Source organism: Anthonomus grandis, chromosome 4 (genome assembly GCF_022605725.1).
Source record: "Anthonomus grandis grandis chromosome 4, icAntGran1.3, whole genome shotgun sequence".
NCBI classification, from domain to species: Eukaryota; Metazoa; Arthropoda; class Insecta; order Coleoptera; family Curculionidae; genus Anthonomus; species Anthonomus grandis.
Window position 1 is genome coordinate 13,013,890 of NC_065549.1, and position 19,921 is coordinate 13,033,810.

The 19,921-nt window shown below is 27.9% G+C and overlaps 1 protein-coding gene across 2 annotated transcripts in view; it reads left to right on the plus strand.

The window, feature by feature from the left end:
- LOC126735713 (fibronectin type-III domain-containing protein 3A) overlaps positions 1–19,921 on the plus strand; it is a 259,517-nt gene that overhangs the window by 99,422 nt on the left and 140,174 nt on the right. The window contains exon 2 of one of the 2 annotated variants that reach the window (XM_050439791.1): positions 12,098–12,334. The exons of the other annotated variant lie outside the window; for it this stretch is intronic. Coding sequence (XP_050295748.1) covers positions 12,139–12,334 — 196 coding nt within the window. The 5' untranslated portion in view covers positions 12,098–12,138. The remainder of the gene's footprint in view (positions 1–12,097; positions 12,335–19,921) is intronic. 2 annotated transcript variants of the gene reach the window in all.

Consider the following 19,921-nt stretch of genomic DNA (forward strand, 5'->3'; position numbering starts at 1 on the left):
ACTTCCTACATCATCCACTACTACTATCTAGAATACTACATCAACTGGACAAAAGTTAATTGTTCACAAGCTTTAATGAGAACTTAAATCATTTACTTCTCAACTTTAACTTTTGACCGAAGTTAAAACTAATCAAGCCTAAAAGTATCAACGTCTTTTTCAAAATAATTAAAGAATTAATAACAAAATCGTCCAAATAAAAAAAAATTGCAGAAAAGTCGCTTAGAAAAAAAAACATGATTTATTTAAAGTTTGTTCTTCAAAACCAATAAATTTAGATTTTATTCTGATAAGATGTTCGATTGTCCTTTGATCCTTTATTGTTTTCGTAATAACGAAAAATGCAATTAGAATTCAAAAAGAGTTTGTATAAATGAGATGCTATTATGAAAAGAACCATCAATTTTAAAAATATTAAAAATTTTAAATTAATAGTAACAATAACAATTATATAAAAGAAATTATTTCCAACTTGTTGGAGCATGGAGTATTACCTTTATATTCATTAATGCCTAGAAGCTAAAAGTTCAAGATGCTCTTGAAAAAGTTGAAAAAATTTCACCCAGTTGAATATTCAATATAATTTGTTCTTTTCACAGATATAGTTGGAGGAGTAGACTGAAAGAAAATGAAGAACATTCGTAAAACTAAGCGTGGAGGTATAAAAAATTCTTGCGTTATTTATGCTGCTCTAGGAATTTATCAAATAATAATCAAGAAAATTGTAAGCATAAGAAATACCAGATGGAAACTGGAGTATTAGAGAGTTTTAAGGTTTCAATAAAAATCTGAAATCAAAGTTGAAGAACCAAAAGAGTTAATCTAGGAATATCAAGTTGAACCTAAGACCAGAATTCTTAGTTCAAATATCGAAGATATGAATGTTCATTTTAAAGTTTTCTTAGTAAAGATCTTAAAATCACTGAATGGAAATAGAGATTTAAATCTTAAATAGGAATAAGATATGAAGAATGTATAGTAAATTTGAAGACTATTAATATTGGAAGGTAAGAAAATATGCTTATACTAGAAGAAGTTAAAGGAAACATCTCCAAATGAAATGTTCAATATACTTTGTTGTTGCAGACACAGTTGAAAGAGACTGATTGAAAACGTAGAACGTTCATATCACTAAAAAATTCTTTATGTATATTTATGCTGCTCTAAAAATTTTTAAAATAATAGGCAAAAAAATTTAAGTTTAAGAAATGCAGGATATAAATCGGAGCATTAGAGAATTTTAAAGACTTACTAAAAGCCTTATATTAATGAAATTGAAGATTTAAGAAAGTCCAAATATCAAGTTGAACTTATGGCAAAAATTTTTTGCTAAAACGTCAAAAATACGAGTGATAAATCTGAAATTTCATCCTTTATCTCTAACTGTCATAAGTCCCCAAAATAAAAATGGAGTGCTAAATTTAAAATCAGAATAAGATATTCAGAATTTATAAAAATGTTAAGACTATCATAGTTAGAAGTTAAGACTAGAACTAAGGACTAAATGTGAGCATTAATAAAATTAATTAATATTTATTGAATATAAGTCAATAAAGAAGTTAATAAAATAACGAATTTTTCTTAAGATAGTGATTTGAGTCAGGATGTAAACAACTTTTAATTGTTTTCTTACGTAAATAAATACATCAACTGTTTTATTCAAAAAAAATATTGATTGACAAAGAAAATGTTCTCTTTGATTTTAACTATGGAAACTGCTGATGTTTTTTAAATGGTTTTGCTGCAAATTTTTCTAGATAGCTTCTTGAAAAGCCCTTACTGGTAATTGTCTATAGTGTCTGACGATTTATACAGAACCTTTTATAGAACCAGAGATAATTTTATTTTTACTTTTTTGAATATTAAGCAAGTAGCTTTCCAAGTTTTATTAAATTTCCAAAACTCCCTTATTTTTTATAAGAAATAATGGAGGAAGACTTTTGCGAGTAAGAAAATAATAAAAGCCCCATACGTTCGGCAGACAGTAACAAAAAATCCAATTATCTCCTTAAAAGCGTTTTAGACAATATGAATAACTTTGATATAGTAAGCTCATTAGTTTTAAAAATTGGCGAGGGTCTGACATGAATTTGAATTGAAGAATTTTATTTATGAAATATTACTATAATGATTTACTTCACCTTTATATCTTAATTGACCTTAAAAATATGAAAAGTTAAGAAGATGTAAAAAAATATGATCTCTTTAAATAAATAGAGCTTACGTCATTTTTTATTTCTTTACCTAAGTGTTGATACATAATTACAAATCAAAACTAAATTTATATGACTATGTACTGAATTAATCATTATTTTAAATTAAAGTCCGGTTAGTTAGTTTTCTCTACTGATATAATTCTATTTTAAATAATTACTCTACCATATTTTACTATTTACGTAAATTTTAAATTATGTTTTTATTGTAAACAAAATTAATTGGTATTTATGGACTGTCGTACATTTGCTTTACCATTGCTCTTTACGGATCACTTTAGTTAGATATATTTTGTGTTCTATTTGAGTGTTAAGTGTCAAGACTAATTGTTATATTTTGCATATAATTACTAATACTTATATTATTACTATTACTGCTGGAATAACTACCTATAATAATTTTTAACTCCTATGTAAATATCTTTTTTAAGAGCATTTCTATAAGTTGTTCAACAGTTTCGGTATTTATTATTAAAAAAAAATATCAAAGTTCCTGTAAAATATTACGAGGCTTCACAAATTCAAACTTTTGACTATTTCGTAAAATTTTTGTAAATACTATGAAAAAAATATTTAAAAAAAACTCATTTTAAATACTAATTGAATCATTATTATTTAATAAAGTCCTTTTTGATTAATGGCCAAATTTTTGTGCAAAATAAATTTCTTTCATAAAAAAAATTAATTTCTTTTAATTTTCTGTTGTCGGAAATTTGGGAAAAAATCAGCCAGTGCCTTATTAAAAATACCAAAGTTAGCAAACAAAGCCATATTAAAAGAAACATTATCCTGTAGATGAATTTGTTTTAAGCATTATTTCAAACAGGTTTATTTTGATAGGTATTTATATTAATAAACAACCGGAAAAAAAATTAAATCTCTGAAGGTATCCGGACTATTTAAAATTGCAAAACGATATTTTACTGTGGATTATCTACATTTCTCATTCAATATAATCAATTAACAATGAGGTGAGAATTCTTTGGTGTGACATATTCAATGAACTAAGTAAAACATAATTTATTTTATGTTAAGTTTTTCAATTTTTTTTTCACAATTTATTGTCTTTAAGGATAGACATATAATCAAAAATGTTATAAACAGTTATTCCGAATAATGACTAAGTCATAAATTATTAATTATATTGTTAATTACATTATATCCCATATGAAATATTAGTTTTCCAGTCTTATTATTTTTGTTTTTTTTGTTAATTGTAGTATTCAACTTTCTAACGAATTTTTATGTTACACATTATAGTTTTTCTTTTAATAATTTATAAAAAATAATATTAATATTTTGTATTAAAGCTTTTTTCATTGAATTTTTTTTGCTAAAAAATTGTTTTAATTAAAAAAATAATATCCGAATACATATACTTAGTAGAATTATATTTTGTTTAGGCTTTTTTGTTAAAAATGTACTATAAACATGATTTTACTGTCTCTTATTAATAGTAAGACAATTGTATTGACTAAATTAAAAATAGTTAAAAATATGAACTTTTCAGCTGGTTTTAAGTCAAAAACAAAAAATTTGAGATTTTAATTTTGCTAAATTTCAGCATTTTGTCTTTTATAGTTTTTATACTTTTATCTGAGAAAAAAATTAATTTTGTCATAAAGACCTTTTACTATACCTTTATGTGGTTTAAAAAAGATGTACAAAATTAAATATTTTTTAAATATAGTAAAATCTACCATTATACCATAAGATGGTAAATATTATAATGAATACAGTCTAAATAAATATATTTTTTTAGATAAACATGTACGCATAATTTTAAACATTAACAAACAATTAAATTAAAAAAATATAAATACGATATAAGTATTTTGAGAGGAACTTGCCAAAAACAACAAAAATAATTAATTGAAAGTATTAAATAAAATTTGTGTTTTAGTTTATCAGATTATACAAGAAAAATATCACTTTATTTACATACTCTACTAATTTTTAGACCGAGATGAGGATATAAAAATCAGACGTCAAGGTTTTCAGCTATTTTCTACATCAACTTCCAAATCTATTTTTTTATTAAAATTCAATTTAGCGTTATAGGCATGAGAAAGAGTATTGGCGATAATCAATTGTTTTCCAGATTTATAAACAATGTCAAATTCATATAAGAATATCTCATTTATGTTTCCTTTAAAGTCGTGAGCACAAGGTCCGTTCTCTTATAGAAGTACTACCTACATGCCCTTTTAATTGCTATCTACTGGGAATTTACTAGTATCAAAAACTTGCAAACAATGTTTTTTTATTTGCTTAAAAGCTTTCTCATTTGGAATATCACAAGAGTCTTTATTTTTTTTTATTAAATTCAGTTCAACACAGCCTTGTAACTCCTTAATTTGAAAACTGTCCATTGATGCAGCAAAAAACAACAAATTGACTACCCTTGCTGTAAACTTACATTTCAAATAATATTGACAATACTAAAAGCAAATTATAATGATATAAAAAAAGATAAGGATATAGAATTGGGAATTTAACTATTATACCTATTTTTTAAAAATAGTATTTTTCTGGAGTAGTTTGTTAGATTGTGCAAGAAAAACATTACTTAATTATAACACTTTTGTTCCTTTCTGTTTTTGAAGGTGGTAGACAATGGTACAGTGAAAACATCTTGTCGGACTTGCATTGTCTTATTTATTTAATGTAACACGACGTTTCGGTTGGTAAGTATCTCCAACCGTTATCAAGTGTAAACTCAGTTTACACTAATTTTTGGATTAAGAGAAATAGTCAATAATATATAGCACTCTCCTTATACTTCTTATTAGCCACTATTTTAAATAAAAATATTTATATAAAATGCTAATATTGAAAAATTCCTCGCCTCAGCAAAACTGGGTCTACTGAATATATTTTTAAAATATTTAAATCGTCACATAAATGATTATTAAAAAAAATTAAATTTTTTGTACATAATTTTTATTTTGTGTTTTTTTTTTGTGAGAAATCATCTATTTGCATTCATGTATTTTTAATACGTGTTTTGTTATGCTTGATAATTTTGTTCAAGGCATTTTAAATTAGATTAAAATTAAATAACAATAAGGATTGGAGAGCTGAAATTATTAAAGTCAGTTAATATAGACCTCTACGTAATATTGAAAATTAAAGAAGCTTTAGCTTTTTTTTAAAGCTAAACAGTTTTTTTCTGGATTTCACACAATACACAAATTTTTTTAACTAAAAAAAAATTTATGTTTTTCAAAAATAAATATACGAAAATCCGAATCCTATTCAAGATCATTCTATACAAAGTTCGAAGAAGATCGACAACCCGTGCGTCGCGTCGTCTGAATATAAAAATGATTTCGCTTTGGTGTGCGTATCCTCTTACAGTTTGTTGAACCCTGAAAATAAAATACTCGACTGCTTTCACCCGACGTTCTATCGTAATCATTTGTCGAATCATTTCGGGTCGGAGATCTACGATGTAACATTCGATTTTTATGGCATTTTTTCCCTTTTGCTTGAAAAAATCCGGAAGAAAAACAATCGTAAAAAATGTCTTATTTGCCTTTGTTACATGCAATCTATCTGGTAAAATATTGTATTACCAAATCCTGAACGTAGTGTTCAGTATGTTATAAAAAAATAAATAAACTACAGTCACATTTTTTGTTTATTCGAATTTACCCTAAATTTAAATAAGTATTTTTTGTAAATAGAACACGTCAAATTAGATATACAGGGGGACGTTTAATTATGCATTTACTGAAGTTCTGTCAATCACCTCCTCACCTCCAACTAACCTCGCTTTAATATGTCAAATGGGAACCCCCATCGTGTGATACATCATAGTAAGCAGCGTAAAATTCTCTATTCAACGGTACCAAAAAAAAATGAAATCGGTAAATGTGTGAGCAAATAGTTAGCGAAAATGTCTAGAAATAATGAATATTTTATTTACGCCAAACTTTGATATTTTAAATGAATACTTTTAGTATGGTACCTACATCATTTTAAAATTGTTACATTTTTTATAATAGATTTAAAAAAAAATACAAGCAATTTAGAAGTTAAAATGTGTAAAAACAAACAGTACATTTAGTTCAAGCAAATTATTTATTTTTTTAAGTAAAGAATGTGTACCGTTATTTGCGAGAAAAAAGAGTGTCTTCAAATTTTTTGCAAAAATCTTATAACTTTGTATGTGTATTTATTTCACTTCTATTTTTGGCGAAACCTACCTAATAGGTACAAAAAAACACTGCAATACTTTACATTTTTAAGGCGTTTAAAAAGCAGGCGATTTATTATTGTTAAAACTATCAGTTTGACGTGTGCAATTTTTCAATTTTAGTTAAAACAGTGAGTTAATAAAATGGTGTATACGCTAGCCGAAAGAACAGAAATAATTTTCCTTTATGGAGCTCAAGATCGGTGTGCTCGCAGAACCGCGAGAGCATTTAATGAAAGGTATCAAGATAAAAACGTGAACCATAAATACGTATTAGAATTGATACGAAAATTTGAAGAGACGGGATCGATTTGCAATAAGAAAAAATATGAAAATAGAGTTGTCAATGAAGCATGCCAAGTTGAAGTACTAGGACAGTTTGCTATGGATCCAACTTCGTCTATACCAAAGGCCGCAAAACTAACAAATATTTCCACTGGTTCCGTACATAAAGTTTAAAAAAAAAAAAAGTTCTTTCCTTATAAAATTCATATTCTCCATAAACTTGGAGAAGTTGATTTTGATAGGAGAATTCAATTTTGTGAAGTGATGTGCCAGCGAATTGACGACGATCCCCATTTATTGAAGAACATTTGCTTCAGTGACGAATCGACCTTTTTTTTTTAAATGGCCTGGTGAACAGACATAACTGTAGATACTGGGATAATGAAAATTCGCATGTTTTTCGGGAAGGCCATACCCAATATCCCCAAAAAATTAATTTTTTCATCCCATTTATGGGAATGAAATAATCGGGCCATTTTTTTTGGAAGAAAATTTGACTGGCGCAATTTATTTAAACCTTTTAGAAAATGCAATATACCCTTCCATTATCCAATCTATGGAAAATCAAGTAGATCAACATGGTGCTATATTATTGAATGAAAATAATATACATTTTCAGCAGGATGGAGCTCCCGCGCACTACACTATGGTAGTTCGAGAGTGGCTTGATGAAAATTTTCGAGAAAAGTGGATTGGCAGATGTGGTGCAATCGAATGGCCTGCGCGGTCTCCGGACCTAACCCAACTAAACTTTTTTCTTTGGGGCTACTTAAAAAGCAAAGTTTATAAAACCACACCTGAGAGTATTGAGAATTTAAAAAATAGAATATTTCAAGAATGCAGAGACATTAGCGGGCAGACCCTTGCCAATGTTCGTAAGGAGTTTGAAAATAAGCTTTTTTATTGTCTTGCTAATAACGGCGCACATTTTGAACATTTAATAAAATAAATTTGTTAAACTAATTAAATTTGTTTTTCTACCCTACCGATTTACACTTTAATTGCTTCTTGGTCAATCAATTTTATTTTTTTTTACAACCGTTGAGAGCATAATGAATACCCTTTAAAATAATGTATCACACCATGGGGTAGCCATTTGACATACTAAAGCTTGGCGTAAATAAAATATTCATTATTTCTAGACATTTTCGCTAACTATTTACTTACACATTTACCGATTTCATTTTTTTTGATACCGTTGAATAGAGAATTTTACGCTCCTTACTATGATGTATCATACGATGGGGTTCCCATTTGACATATTAAAGTGAGGTTAGCTGGAGAAATGCATAATTAAACGTCCCCCTGTATATCTAGTTTGACGTGTTTTTTTTTAGAAAGTTTTAAGGGTGGATTGTTTTGAAATAAAAGCACTGTATAGTAAAATAAAAGCTCAATTATTCGTTTAAAATATTTTTTTAACCTCCCAGATTACATCCTTTAATTAAAAAAAAAACAATTTTAATTTAGATTTCACAATTCAAAAACTTCTTGTATTTTGGCGACTAAAGTACAAAATCGTCCTTTTGTAGAAAAAAATTATGAAAGAAGAAATTAAGAAGAACCAATTATAAAAATATATTTTATAATTTTATATAATTCTGTATTAAAGCGTATATTTCAAGAAAATAAAAGCAAGATTCATTTTTGTTTTTTATGATTTTTACTACTAACAAATTGCTCACATAAAATATTGTTTTCTCAGTTTTATAAAATATGCCAAAAAATATGATTATATCTTTTAAATTAAAAAATAATGAATTCAACGGTAGAAATAGACTTAGATTTTTTTAAATTATTAACATTGGTTTATACGGAAACATATATTTTTTCTCGTAAATTATCATAAAACCATAGGTAATAATTAATTTGGATTTTTTTAGCAAAACAAAATATAAATTTAAATACAGATTTTTAACAGCTGTTTTTTGTTTTTCTTCTTCGATCGATAAATGAACTTCGTACGATGAATTAAAAAAAAAAATAAAAATCCTATTTAGGAAAAGTTATTATATGCTTATATGAAATAGAATCTTACATTATAAGGCTATTTTATTGTCTTGTAGTAAGAAAAACCAATTGATTTCAAAAAAATTTCAAAATGTTCAAAAGGTCACTTATGACAAATTTTTATGAGAATGTTAGTTTTTTAGATTTCTTGCGAAAACTAAAATCGTCTGTAGTACGTAAATATATCTTGTAAATAATCTTTTCCTTCTCATGCTGTATAACTCGGTTAATTTAAAAAAACTAATCGAAAATTTTAAATACACACTTTTGGGATTTGTTTCCACCCTTTTTTTAGTGAATGTTCTAATTTTTTAAAATTAATTTATTCAAAAAATTTTGAAAATTAAATTGTTTGTATAAATACATTAGTGAATACTGCCCATGGTTTAATCGTTGTCTCTGAAGTATTTTTTCCTAGGATTTAAATATCTTAAGAATTATTAGGAGTTATAATTAACTGCCGCAGCGACCACGAGATACACATCTTAAGTATTGCAAATATAAAAACCACAATCACACTCAAATTTGTAAAATAAGAAAGTATTTTTCTATTTTAACAATACTCTATTTCATCACAAGGGTTGTTTATTGTCTCTTTATGCGAAATTAGTAGAAAAATTTTTTTGCTAATTTCTGGAAAAACAAAATACAAATTTAAATTTTGGAATTGTTCTTTTATTTAAAAAAATTCCTATCGAAAATTAAACTTTCAACATAAATATTTTTGTACAGCTTCGTACATAAATTTATTGTAAAATAACTTCTTTTTATTTTAAAAACATGGCCTATATATTTTTGCTTATATGTGAAAAAAGTCTTTTCATATTTAAATCCTAGCACCTGTATAGAAATCACCATAAATATTTTTTATACATATATTATACATTTATTCATTTTCATTATGGCCTATTGATTTTTTGAAAATGTATCGTAATATTTAGTCGAAATGCGAAATAATATCGTATATAAAAAGGCTATTATCTTGTAGACAGTTTATTAATTTTTAAAAAATTTCAGAAGCTCTAAATTCTTAATTGTGGCGGATTTGTAAAATTAACCCTGCATTTTTGTGTAACACAAATTTTAATGAAATATATTTATTATTAAAATTAAAATCATTTGTAGTTCATAAAAATTCGCAAGTAATGACTTTCTGGGGTTGTTCTTTATTTCTTCATATATTTCTTAATAAAAATTAAATTAGAATATTGAGATTTTTATTAATTTATAACAATATTCTTTTTATCAATTTACAGTTAATTTAGTAGAAGTATAAACTAAAAAAAAATATATTTGCGTATTTTATTCAGAAACAAAAAATTATCAGTAACTAATTCTATATTTAATTTTCTCCTTATATTGTAGTATCGGGCCATTAAGACAAAAATATACATTGTTTTGGTAAATTTCTACAAATTTTTATAATTTTAAATACCCGGTTGTTTCTCTATATTTTCTTGCTTTTCTTAATGATAACATTTATAACTTGATAATACCTTTAATCATAAATTTTTTTTGCCTTTTTGTGATTATTATTAGTTAGTTACCTTTTTGGGTATAACATTACTATTACAGTATATATCAATTTAAAAGTACTATACTCTAAATTATTGAAAAGAAGATGAAATAAAAAATAATTGAGCGTATAAGATAGTATTTTCTAAATTGATATCCGCTGTAATAGTGTCGTAATACCTAACAATCTCAATAACTAATTATGAATTCGTCACAACAATCTAGATTTTACTTATGATTATTGTTATCTAGCAAAAAAATAAAATTTTTTGCATTTGCAATATCGTTCTAGCTGCAATACTATCAAAGGTCTTTTGGAAGTCTACGAATGCCAAACAGTTATCCAAATTATGTGCAATCGCCTGCTATTCATCTTTAATTTTCTAAATTCGTTTTTAACTCCTTTCTTTTATAGTCATATTACAATAGCGTTGTTCCAATTTTTGGGTGTCTTTCCTTGTTGTATACATTTATTGAACAGTATGCACAATCTTGACCTAATTTCCAATTTTCCTTCTTTTAGCATTTCTATCAGAATTTTATCTTCATTCGACCCCTATTATTTTTCATATGATTTAGAGTATATTAGCTACATATAGGGTCTAATATAGTCACTTTAATTACTAGTATATGATATGGTAAGAAAACGATTTTTGTAAGTTACTAGAAAAAGTAGGTTGTGTAACTTTGGTTGCTTAACTCTTAGAGACAAATCTATAAAATAGCCCCATATAGGAAATTTTACGTACATTTCAATTATGGATACAGAATTAAAACCTAGTAACTCGGGTTACTATGTTTTAAAAATGCACGGGAGATCTATTCTCGTACTTAGTTATTTCTTTTGATCCTACATTCATAAACTTATTGTTGTCTGGATTGCCTGGTGTTTGGACTTTTAGTCCTTATGTTTGTTTTTTTCTGCTAGTTCACTAGTTCAGCTTTAACATTCCTTTCTTCGGTCTATCTTACGGTTACTTTAGCTCTTATTATTTGACGATCGCTATTGATATTAAAACAGTTTAGAACATTAGTAACATCCCTCACTACTGATTTATTACTGTATAAAAAATATAAGTCAGTTTTAGTGTTTGTATTACCATTCGAACTTCCCCAGATCTATTTTCTTTGTTTTTTTTTTATTAAACAATAACGCCATCGAGTATAATCGATATTTCGTTACAAACTCCAGAAGTCTCTGACCTCGTACTTTTTTCTGATTGAAACTAAATTTTCCTACATATTCTTCAGTGGTTTCTTGTTATTTCTCTAGTGTTGTATTAAAGTCTTTAATGATGAAAATATATGTAGCTGTTTCTTTGCTAATAATTTCTTTAATGTGATCATAAAATTAATTACCAATTTAAGTAATGCATAATTTATTATAATATGTTTATAAAGTAATGAATTAACTTTCATTATTTTCCTTTATTGTTATTTTTTCCACTCTAATGCGAATGAGAGTAAATCGAGTAATAAACTTAATTAAGTCCCGAAATTAACTCGGTGAGGCTTCGTTAAAACAGTCAGACCATCGTTGCTACGTTATAATCCAAAAATCTCTGCACTTTAACTCGGGAAACTTAATTAATTTGCTCGTTTCCTTTGAATATAAAGGATCAGCGACCTGGAGGCAAAGGTGAAATGCTTAAAACCGTTTTCCTCGAAGTAAATTAGTTTCTGCCGTTGTGTCGTCGTCTATAAAACACCACAAAGTGAATCTGTAGCTCGACATAAGGTTTATAAGCTAATTGAATTTAAAGCATCTAAAATAAATTTTTAGGGCTGTTAAATAAATAAATAAGTCTTGACACTTGAATTAGGGACCTGTGATAACCTTTATATCTTCTCCAAATAAATTAAACCTCATCAGGTGGAGGCTTCCGGAGAACAGTCGCCTCCGCAGGCAGCGGGATGGTGGCCAGCCAAGGGGTTGAAACGGCGACCACGCCCTCCCCCTCTACCGGTTTGCAACACCACCATCACCATCACCACCACCACCACGGTACCACCGGGGAGGTGCCTCAGTATTGTATGCCCATGCCCCACTCGCATTACGGCGAGTACTATCCGGGAGAGCATTATATTTACCATCAGGCAGGAGAATATGGTGAGTCAAAGACCTGGATGGGTACTAACTGAAGCTAACCGTTATGTTATAGGTAGACTAACAAATATAATAATTGTTTTAGTAAGTTTAGCGTTTTTTATTATTGGCCAGCTTTAATGTTTTGTAATTTAAAATAATCATCCATTATTTTCAAAGAGACTTAGATATATGATCAAAGGAAGAGAAACCTTTTGTTAATCAGGAATAATGATAAAATCGAATTCGATATATACGGGAAACCGTCCACAACTGACAACATCATACAACACATTCATAACTCACCACAAACCCACAAATTTGTTAGATAGGATGTTCATCCTTTCTCTATCCAAGGAATCTTTTTATAAAGAATTTAACATAATAAACCAGCTTGCAGTTAATAACGGTTTTCCACTTTCTACCATAAATAGACTTTTTTCGTATACATGATTAAATATAAATTCTCCTACCACATCTTACACTCCAATTCTTTAAATCTTAACAAATTCAGATCTTTAAAATTTTTTGGTTCAATATCTCTCCAACTTGCAAAACACTTTAAAAAAGCACTTGATAGACACAAAGGATAAAACGGAGCAAACTTTAAAAACTATGGTGAGTGTTCCGCTGTGTATGTTGATCAGTCTGGTAGAGGGATTTCCACTAGGGTGAAAGAACATATAAGTCGTTTCAACAATTGTAAGAACACCGATATTAAAGAAACAAAATCAGCCTTTGCAAATCATCTTTTATCGACTGGTCACCACTTCTCGGTGTCGGATGATGTAACTATATTACATGAGTGTGGAAAAGGTAAAATAAAACTAGATCTTCTCGAAAAGCTAAAGATTACAAGAGCTAAGAGAAGCCCAATATAAAATTGTGTCAATGATATCTTTAATTTCGAACCTAATTTCATTTTCAATAATCTTTAATCTTGTTAACATCGTTTTATCACTTCTCATATTATGTAAATACTCGTATGCATTATTATTATCCCGGTTTGGCGACAAGGTATATACTTCGGATTTCGGATCCAATGGTTTCTGATTCGATCCCTATTTAATTTTTTAAAGAACTTTTTTATTTTTGTTCTTTCATAATTGTATTTGTTTTGATTCTTTATAATAAAGGTACACGATGTTGTAGACATATTATATTTTATATTTTTATTCATGTTAGTGAGAGTCAGTGTCTAGTTTTTGTATTTAGATGAGGTATGTCTTTTCTGTTAATTAGCGTTTTGTTGACTTTGATAATTTTATTTAGGCCTGATGATGCCTCAATGCGGCGAAATGCGTAACCTTTTAATAGACGTTTGATTTGTGAGACTTTGACTTTGAGAATACTTTCTCTTCCTTTGATTTAATGTTCTGGTAATAGCTTAGAAGAAGGTAATAACTTGGTACTAGCTAGGGCTAAGGGAGATTGGAAGACAAGCTTTAATTGTTTAACTTAAAGTATATTATAAGCATTATTCAGTTTAAACGAAATGATCATCATTAGTAGCCAAGTAGTTTAATTGATATTATTGCCTCTAGCAGCGGTTTTGCTCTACGTTGAGCATTATTCTGTTCCTGCTTTGAAATTGATTAGTGATCATAACTTATTGTATGGAATTTTAAATTAATCTATGAAAACCAGAATGAAAAAAAAATGGAACATGATAAACGTTCTCTCTTGAGATCATTCTCTAACCAATTTCTTCATTTCAGATAATTTTACAAATTAAACTAGAATTTTATGGCATTAAGCTATGTGCTTTAACTTAAGAAACTAAGAAGAAGAATATGGTATCTCCAAAAAGAAAGGTTGATATCTGAATACATTTGCAGATGACACCCCCAATTTTTATTTAGAAAAGTGAATGCAGATCTCTTAAAACCTGTATATTGCTAGTCTCAGTTGACAAATTAAAAACTCGTCCAAAACAACCTTCATGCATGTCTGTTATGATTGCAAAGAGTAGAAATTGCATATCTTGACGCAACTGGCAATTTTTCTTAAATAATATTTCTGTCAATTAGTTTGTTCTTGTAAAATGTTAACTTGAGTTCGATTTCATCATTTTATAAGAAACTTTGGAACATCCAGTACTTTCTGAAGTAGATGGTATTTGGACAAACCCTTTGACATAATTTTCTCTGAAGAAAGGGATAATCATTGTTTGAAAAGTCATTAAATTTTTAATGATTCTTGATCCAGATAAGATCAATTATTTATTCTAATAAGATGGAAAAAACAAAATCTTTTAAAGGCATTAAAAGGGTATTTCAAATAAGCAAATTTGGGTGGATTTGCAAAATAAAAATTAGAAAAAAACACCAATTAGCAATGATATAGAATAAATATAGTATATAATATAGAATTCTGCAAATAATTTCTTTTTTATTTAATTGGAAGAACTATGAAGTCCTGGAGATAGGTGATTATTTAAGACTATTTTGATTACATACATTCTTCTAGCATCCTTCAAATAACTTCGTGGCTCGTGTAAAATATGAACTGATGCAGCTTTTTAATCATATTTAGAACCTTTCAAATACAATGAAAATGAAAACTTGTTCTGACAATTAATCGTGTAATTCTAAAACTAGGGTTATAAAATGGAGGTCAAAGTACAGAATCCAATTTTTTACTGTTTGTTCTGATTGGAAAATGTAATTCTGAAAATGATTTTAAGGTTCTTCTTCACCTCCTCCAATACTTACCTGCTTTGATTGGTAAGTATTTATTTAGCAAAAAAATTATTTACTTAAGAACTTCATAATAATGGATCAATCAAGGTTCTAATAAAAGTATAATGCAAATGAGTTTTTTGCAAACTAGAAAAAAAAACTGTCTTTTTAGTGATGGATAATCTCGTTGATCAAGTGATTTCTAAACTTTTCCCAAGATTTGCAGATGATACTTTAACATCATTGTTTGGAAAAGACTATGCAGACCTCTTTAAAAACTATATAGCAGTAATCTCAGTAAATAAATTCAAATCTGACTTTGTCACAGAAAAATGACTGTTCTAGTTTAAGAAAAAGTCGGGTGCGTCAAATTCCCAGCACATTTGATATTTCGGCATCAATCTGATGATTGTATAGAAGCTTTGGTGCATACTGATCTGATAACTACAGTAGAGGATAATTCATTATCTGCTTATTAACCTTTTCTGGAAAAAAAAGGTGATCATTATTTGAAAAATCATAATTAATCTGCATATCTTCTCTTAGAATTCGATCCGAAGAACCTATTGGAACAAAATTTAATTAGTAAGAATTTTATTTTTATTTGAAATTTTTTTTTATTTCTGAACAGAAAAACATAATAAACATGGTCAGCACTAAGATCGTTAAATGTCCTAAGTCCAAATGATAGCAAGCTACCTCCTAATTTAACAGATCCAAATTTTAAAAACCCGCATTTTTCTCAATTTTTTAACAACAGATCTAATGACTGTGACGAAACTAGAATTTTACGAAAACAACAAATTCAGCGAAGAAATTTAAGCTTTCCATGTGTTCTATAGAAGATATGCATAAAATTATTCAAAACATGAAAACTAATGCTTGTAGCACAGACAAAATCATGTCGTCTATGTTAAAATATTGCAGTCCAGTTGTTGATCCTTACATAACTAATATTATTAACAGTTGCATAGAACAAAACTATTTGCCGCAAAGTTGAAGAACTGCAATAAGAATACCTTTACCAAAATCAAAAAAACCAGAGACCTTTAATGATTTGCGTATTATAGCAATTTTATTTGCCATTTCTCGAAAATATTGGAGAAAATGTTATACAGCCAGTTGTACTTATTTTTAAATGATAATGGTTCTCAGAATTGCAAAACGGGTTTTGTAAGGGGTATTCTGCATCTTCCGCCTTGGCTGTGGTAACTGATGATATAAGTGAGGCATTGGATCATGGACTTGAAAGTATTCTTAAACTATTAGATTACTCCTAGGCGTTTGACACTATAGTCATCGACTCTTGTTGGCAAAGCTAAGATATTACGGTTTTGACGTCGACTGAGTGTCACTCATTGCATCGTATTTTTCTAGGTCACAAAAAGTGTTTGCTGATGTATGTCTAGTGTCATACTATAAGGAGTACCTCAGGGCTCTATCCTCGGTCCTCTTTTCTTTATTATTTGCACGTCTGAACTTATAAGCTCTCTTCATGTTGGAAAGGTACAATCTTTTGCTGACGATACCCAGATGTACTATCGCTTCTCTTAATAAGACTTTGTAACTTGTAACGAAACTAATCATGATCTAAACAATTTAAAAGATCTCTCTTAAAAACACGACCTTCAACTGAATCTATCAAAATCAAAACTTACTGTTTGGTAAAAGAAATCGAAACGAATTTTTAAATGAAAATAGATGACCAAATATTTCCATTTTTTAATTCTGCTCGTAATCTGGGTTTTATACTTGATTGTCAGCTTAATTTTTCCGATCATGGTAAGCAACTTCTACAATGTTATGTGCAACTCTTGTACATACTTTCCCACTTTAATTATGCTTATTTTATTTATGGCCCTTGTCTTCGTTAAGCGGAACAATATCGTCTTCAAAAGGTGCAGAATACATGATTTCGTCTAATTTTTAATTTAAAAAAATCAGATCACTTATCACATAAAATTAATGAGTTGAACTGGTTAAATATGTCAAACCGTAGAACTCAACATTTGGGCGTTTTTATGCATGATTTAATTACTGAATTAAAATGCATATCTAAATATCTAAAAAATGAAATTAAAACCAATTTGAGCGTCTTTATTCATAATCATCATCATTTTTCAAGTCTTTTAATTTATAATGCGATTAAAACAGGTAATTGCTTGCCAAACAATGATTAACTACTTTATAGTTTAACTAAGTTTAAGTAAGGATTTAGGTGGTATTTGTTTAAAGAACAGTTAGAGCTTCTGTTTTTTAACTCACTAGTATGAAGTGCTTCAGAGGTACATGATGGTTGTATACGATTGCATGCAAAGGTATTTGTTTGTGTACAATCTTGTTTTGGTGCAGGTTTTGAGTTTATTTATCTCTCGTATTGGGTATAAAGAAGGTGTAAGTATTTTTTTTAGTGGGAACAATTATTTCTTTATAATATGTCATCTATATATTATTTTTCTTATTATTATTATGTATGATTATCGAAATTCATTTATTATCTGTTGTTTTTTTTTAATAAAAGACGATTATTATTAAAAAGGGTTCTTACAATAACCGGTTATTATTTATAAGCAAATTGGGGTAGATTTGCAAAAGAAATGCTAGCTATAGTAGACGCTTTTATGTATCTTATATAAGCAGGCAGTTTATTCAATTTTTATTAATTTTACATAAAAAAACTATTTCTATATTACCGTTTTAGTGGTCTGATTAATTTAATTGCAGATTATTCTTTTAATATTCAAGAAACTGGTATAATCTTTAAATAAATGGTAACACTTTTAAATAGTGGTCTCTCCTCCTAAGTAATATTATTGTAATTTAATAATTTCAAAAAAAATCTTATGGCTATTATCTTGGCTTTCACATAGCTTCTTTTATCTTTGCATCTTCAGAGTGATACATTTGTTAGGATTTAACAGTGTTGAAATTGTATAGTTTGACAGTAGTAGTCTTTTCATCTTTAAAAGAAATTTAAAGCAGCTATAAAAAATAAACTCTCTTACAAGTTTAAAATTATCTTATTACTATCGAACACTGTTTATAGCTGACTCCAAGTTGAGCAAAAGTCTTATTTAATATTATGATGTCACTAAATTCATATTCCGTTCAATGCAAATATAAAGTGCATATTACAGCTACTTATTATGACTCCCGTGGTACTTAACACCGTTTTTAAAGATCAATTTCGAGACCGAGCCCGCACAATCTCTTTTACGTTCTCTTCGGTGCACCGAACCAGAGGAATTTTTAGTTCAAACACTTTCAAGGCTGACGATCATAATAACGGCTTGCTTGGTTCGGCGAGTTTCAATTTGATTCTTTTTAAGCCGACTTATATTTTATACGTATGTATATGAACAACGATACTAATACGTCGTAGTGGGTCTTATTAAGGTTTAGTAACGACATTTAAAACGCAACTGAGAAAAATGTGAGGAACGAGCTGTTTTAATTAATTAAGTTGTTTTTTTAATTACGAATAAATATACATAATTATAAGTCATTAAAAACCGAGAAAAAGTCATGAATATGTTTTTTGTAAGATAAAGAAATTTAAAAATTCACTTACAAAAATTTAGATTAGTTTTTTATTCTCTTTGATTCTTTATAAAAGTTAGATAAGGGAATTTTAGTGCAAACTGATGAGCATTAAGGTATTCTTACACTTAAGCTTATAATTCGATAGCGGATAATTATTAGCCAAAGTAAGGGTTAATATTTATTTTATTGTTAATTTAATTCTTTTAAGTACATAATTATTAACACCATAACACTTACATATTATTATTTTATTATATTATTGATAAATTTCTCTGTGCACTACGCCCAAGTATTCTGACCCATCTTAACCTCCCTAAAGAACTGATGCACATAGGAAGAACTTTTCTGGAAGACCAAGAGTTTCAGAATAAAATACTAACAACTTAGAATGACAATTCAGACTTTTTTTTTCAGACTTTTCAGAATATAAATTGAGGGTGGATTTAGAAGTATTAAAGCCAAAAGAAGATAGGCCAGAATTGAATGATCCGTTAAGCAGTTTTTTAGTTTGCTTTCTCTTTATTTTCTTAGTTTTATACTTCATATTAAATGTTTTATCGCATGCTGCTTTGAGAAAATTTTATTGTTAAATATTTTTTTAAACTTTGCTTTTATAATAACCATCATTTTTATTGTAGCCTCATTGTAAGTAAATTTTTAATATTGATACTTGAGCTTGTAAGTTTCTAACCATAAGAAATCAAAGTTGCATCGCATCTAAAGATCTAAAAACCATTAACTTTTATTATTACCATCTAAAATCACGCTTGCTCGGTTAATCCAAGAATTATCGTTATCGCTATTGATAAATGTGTAAACAAAATGTCATTAGCTTGCGTTTGCGTCTAGACGGCAAACGGCACCCGGATAATTGCTAAAATAATGTCTGGCAACGCAAGTTAAATAAATAAAAGCCAAATGTAAAGAGGCGATCTTATTTGTATTTATTTTCCTTTAAGCATTAATTGATTTTTTTTTGATCTTGTACTAATCGACTTATAAAATATTTAAGGAAAATATTTATTTTTATTATCTAGACTTAACAAGCAATGATCAAGGGCAATTTAAAATCGTACTTCAAAATGTTTATTTAATTGATATTTTGTAATTATTTGTGGTGCTTAAAATGGGAGCATTATAGAATAATATTGGAAATATTCTATTTTGATTTAAAGAAGATATTCGTATAATAAACTATCATGATGATCATAAAAATCTCGTTATTTTTTTCAGCGAAATCATTGACTTTAATCCCTAAAACAGTAAAGCGATACAAGTTTATCGGGAGGGTTTTAATGGTAGTAATTCAGTGCTAAAGTTTTTAATTGCTTTTTAAGCCTCGTAAATGGACATTTTTATGTAATTTTATAAAATAAACGTTTGGCGC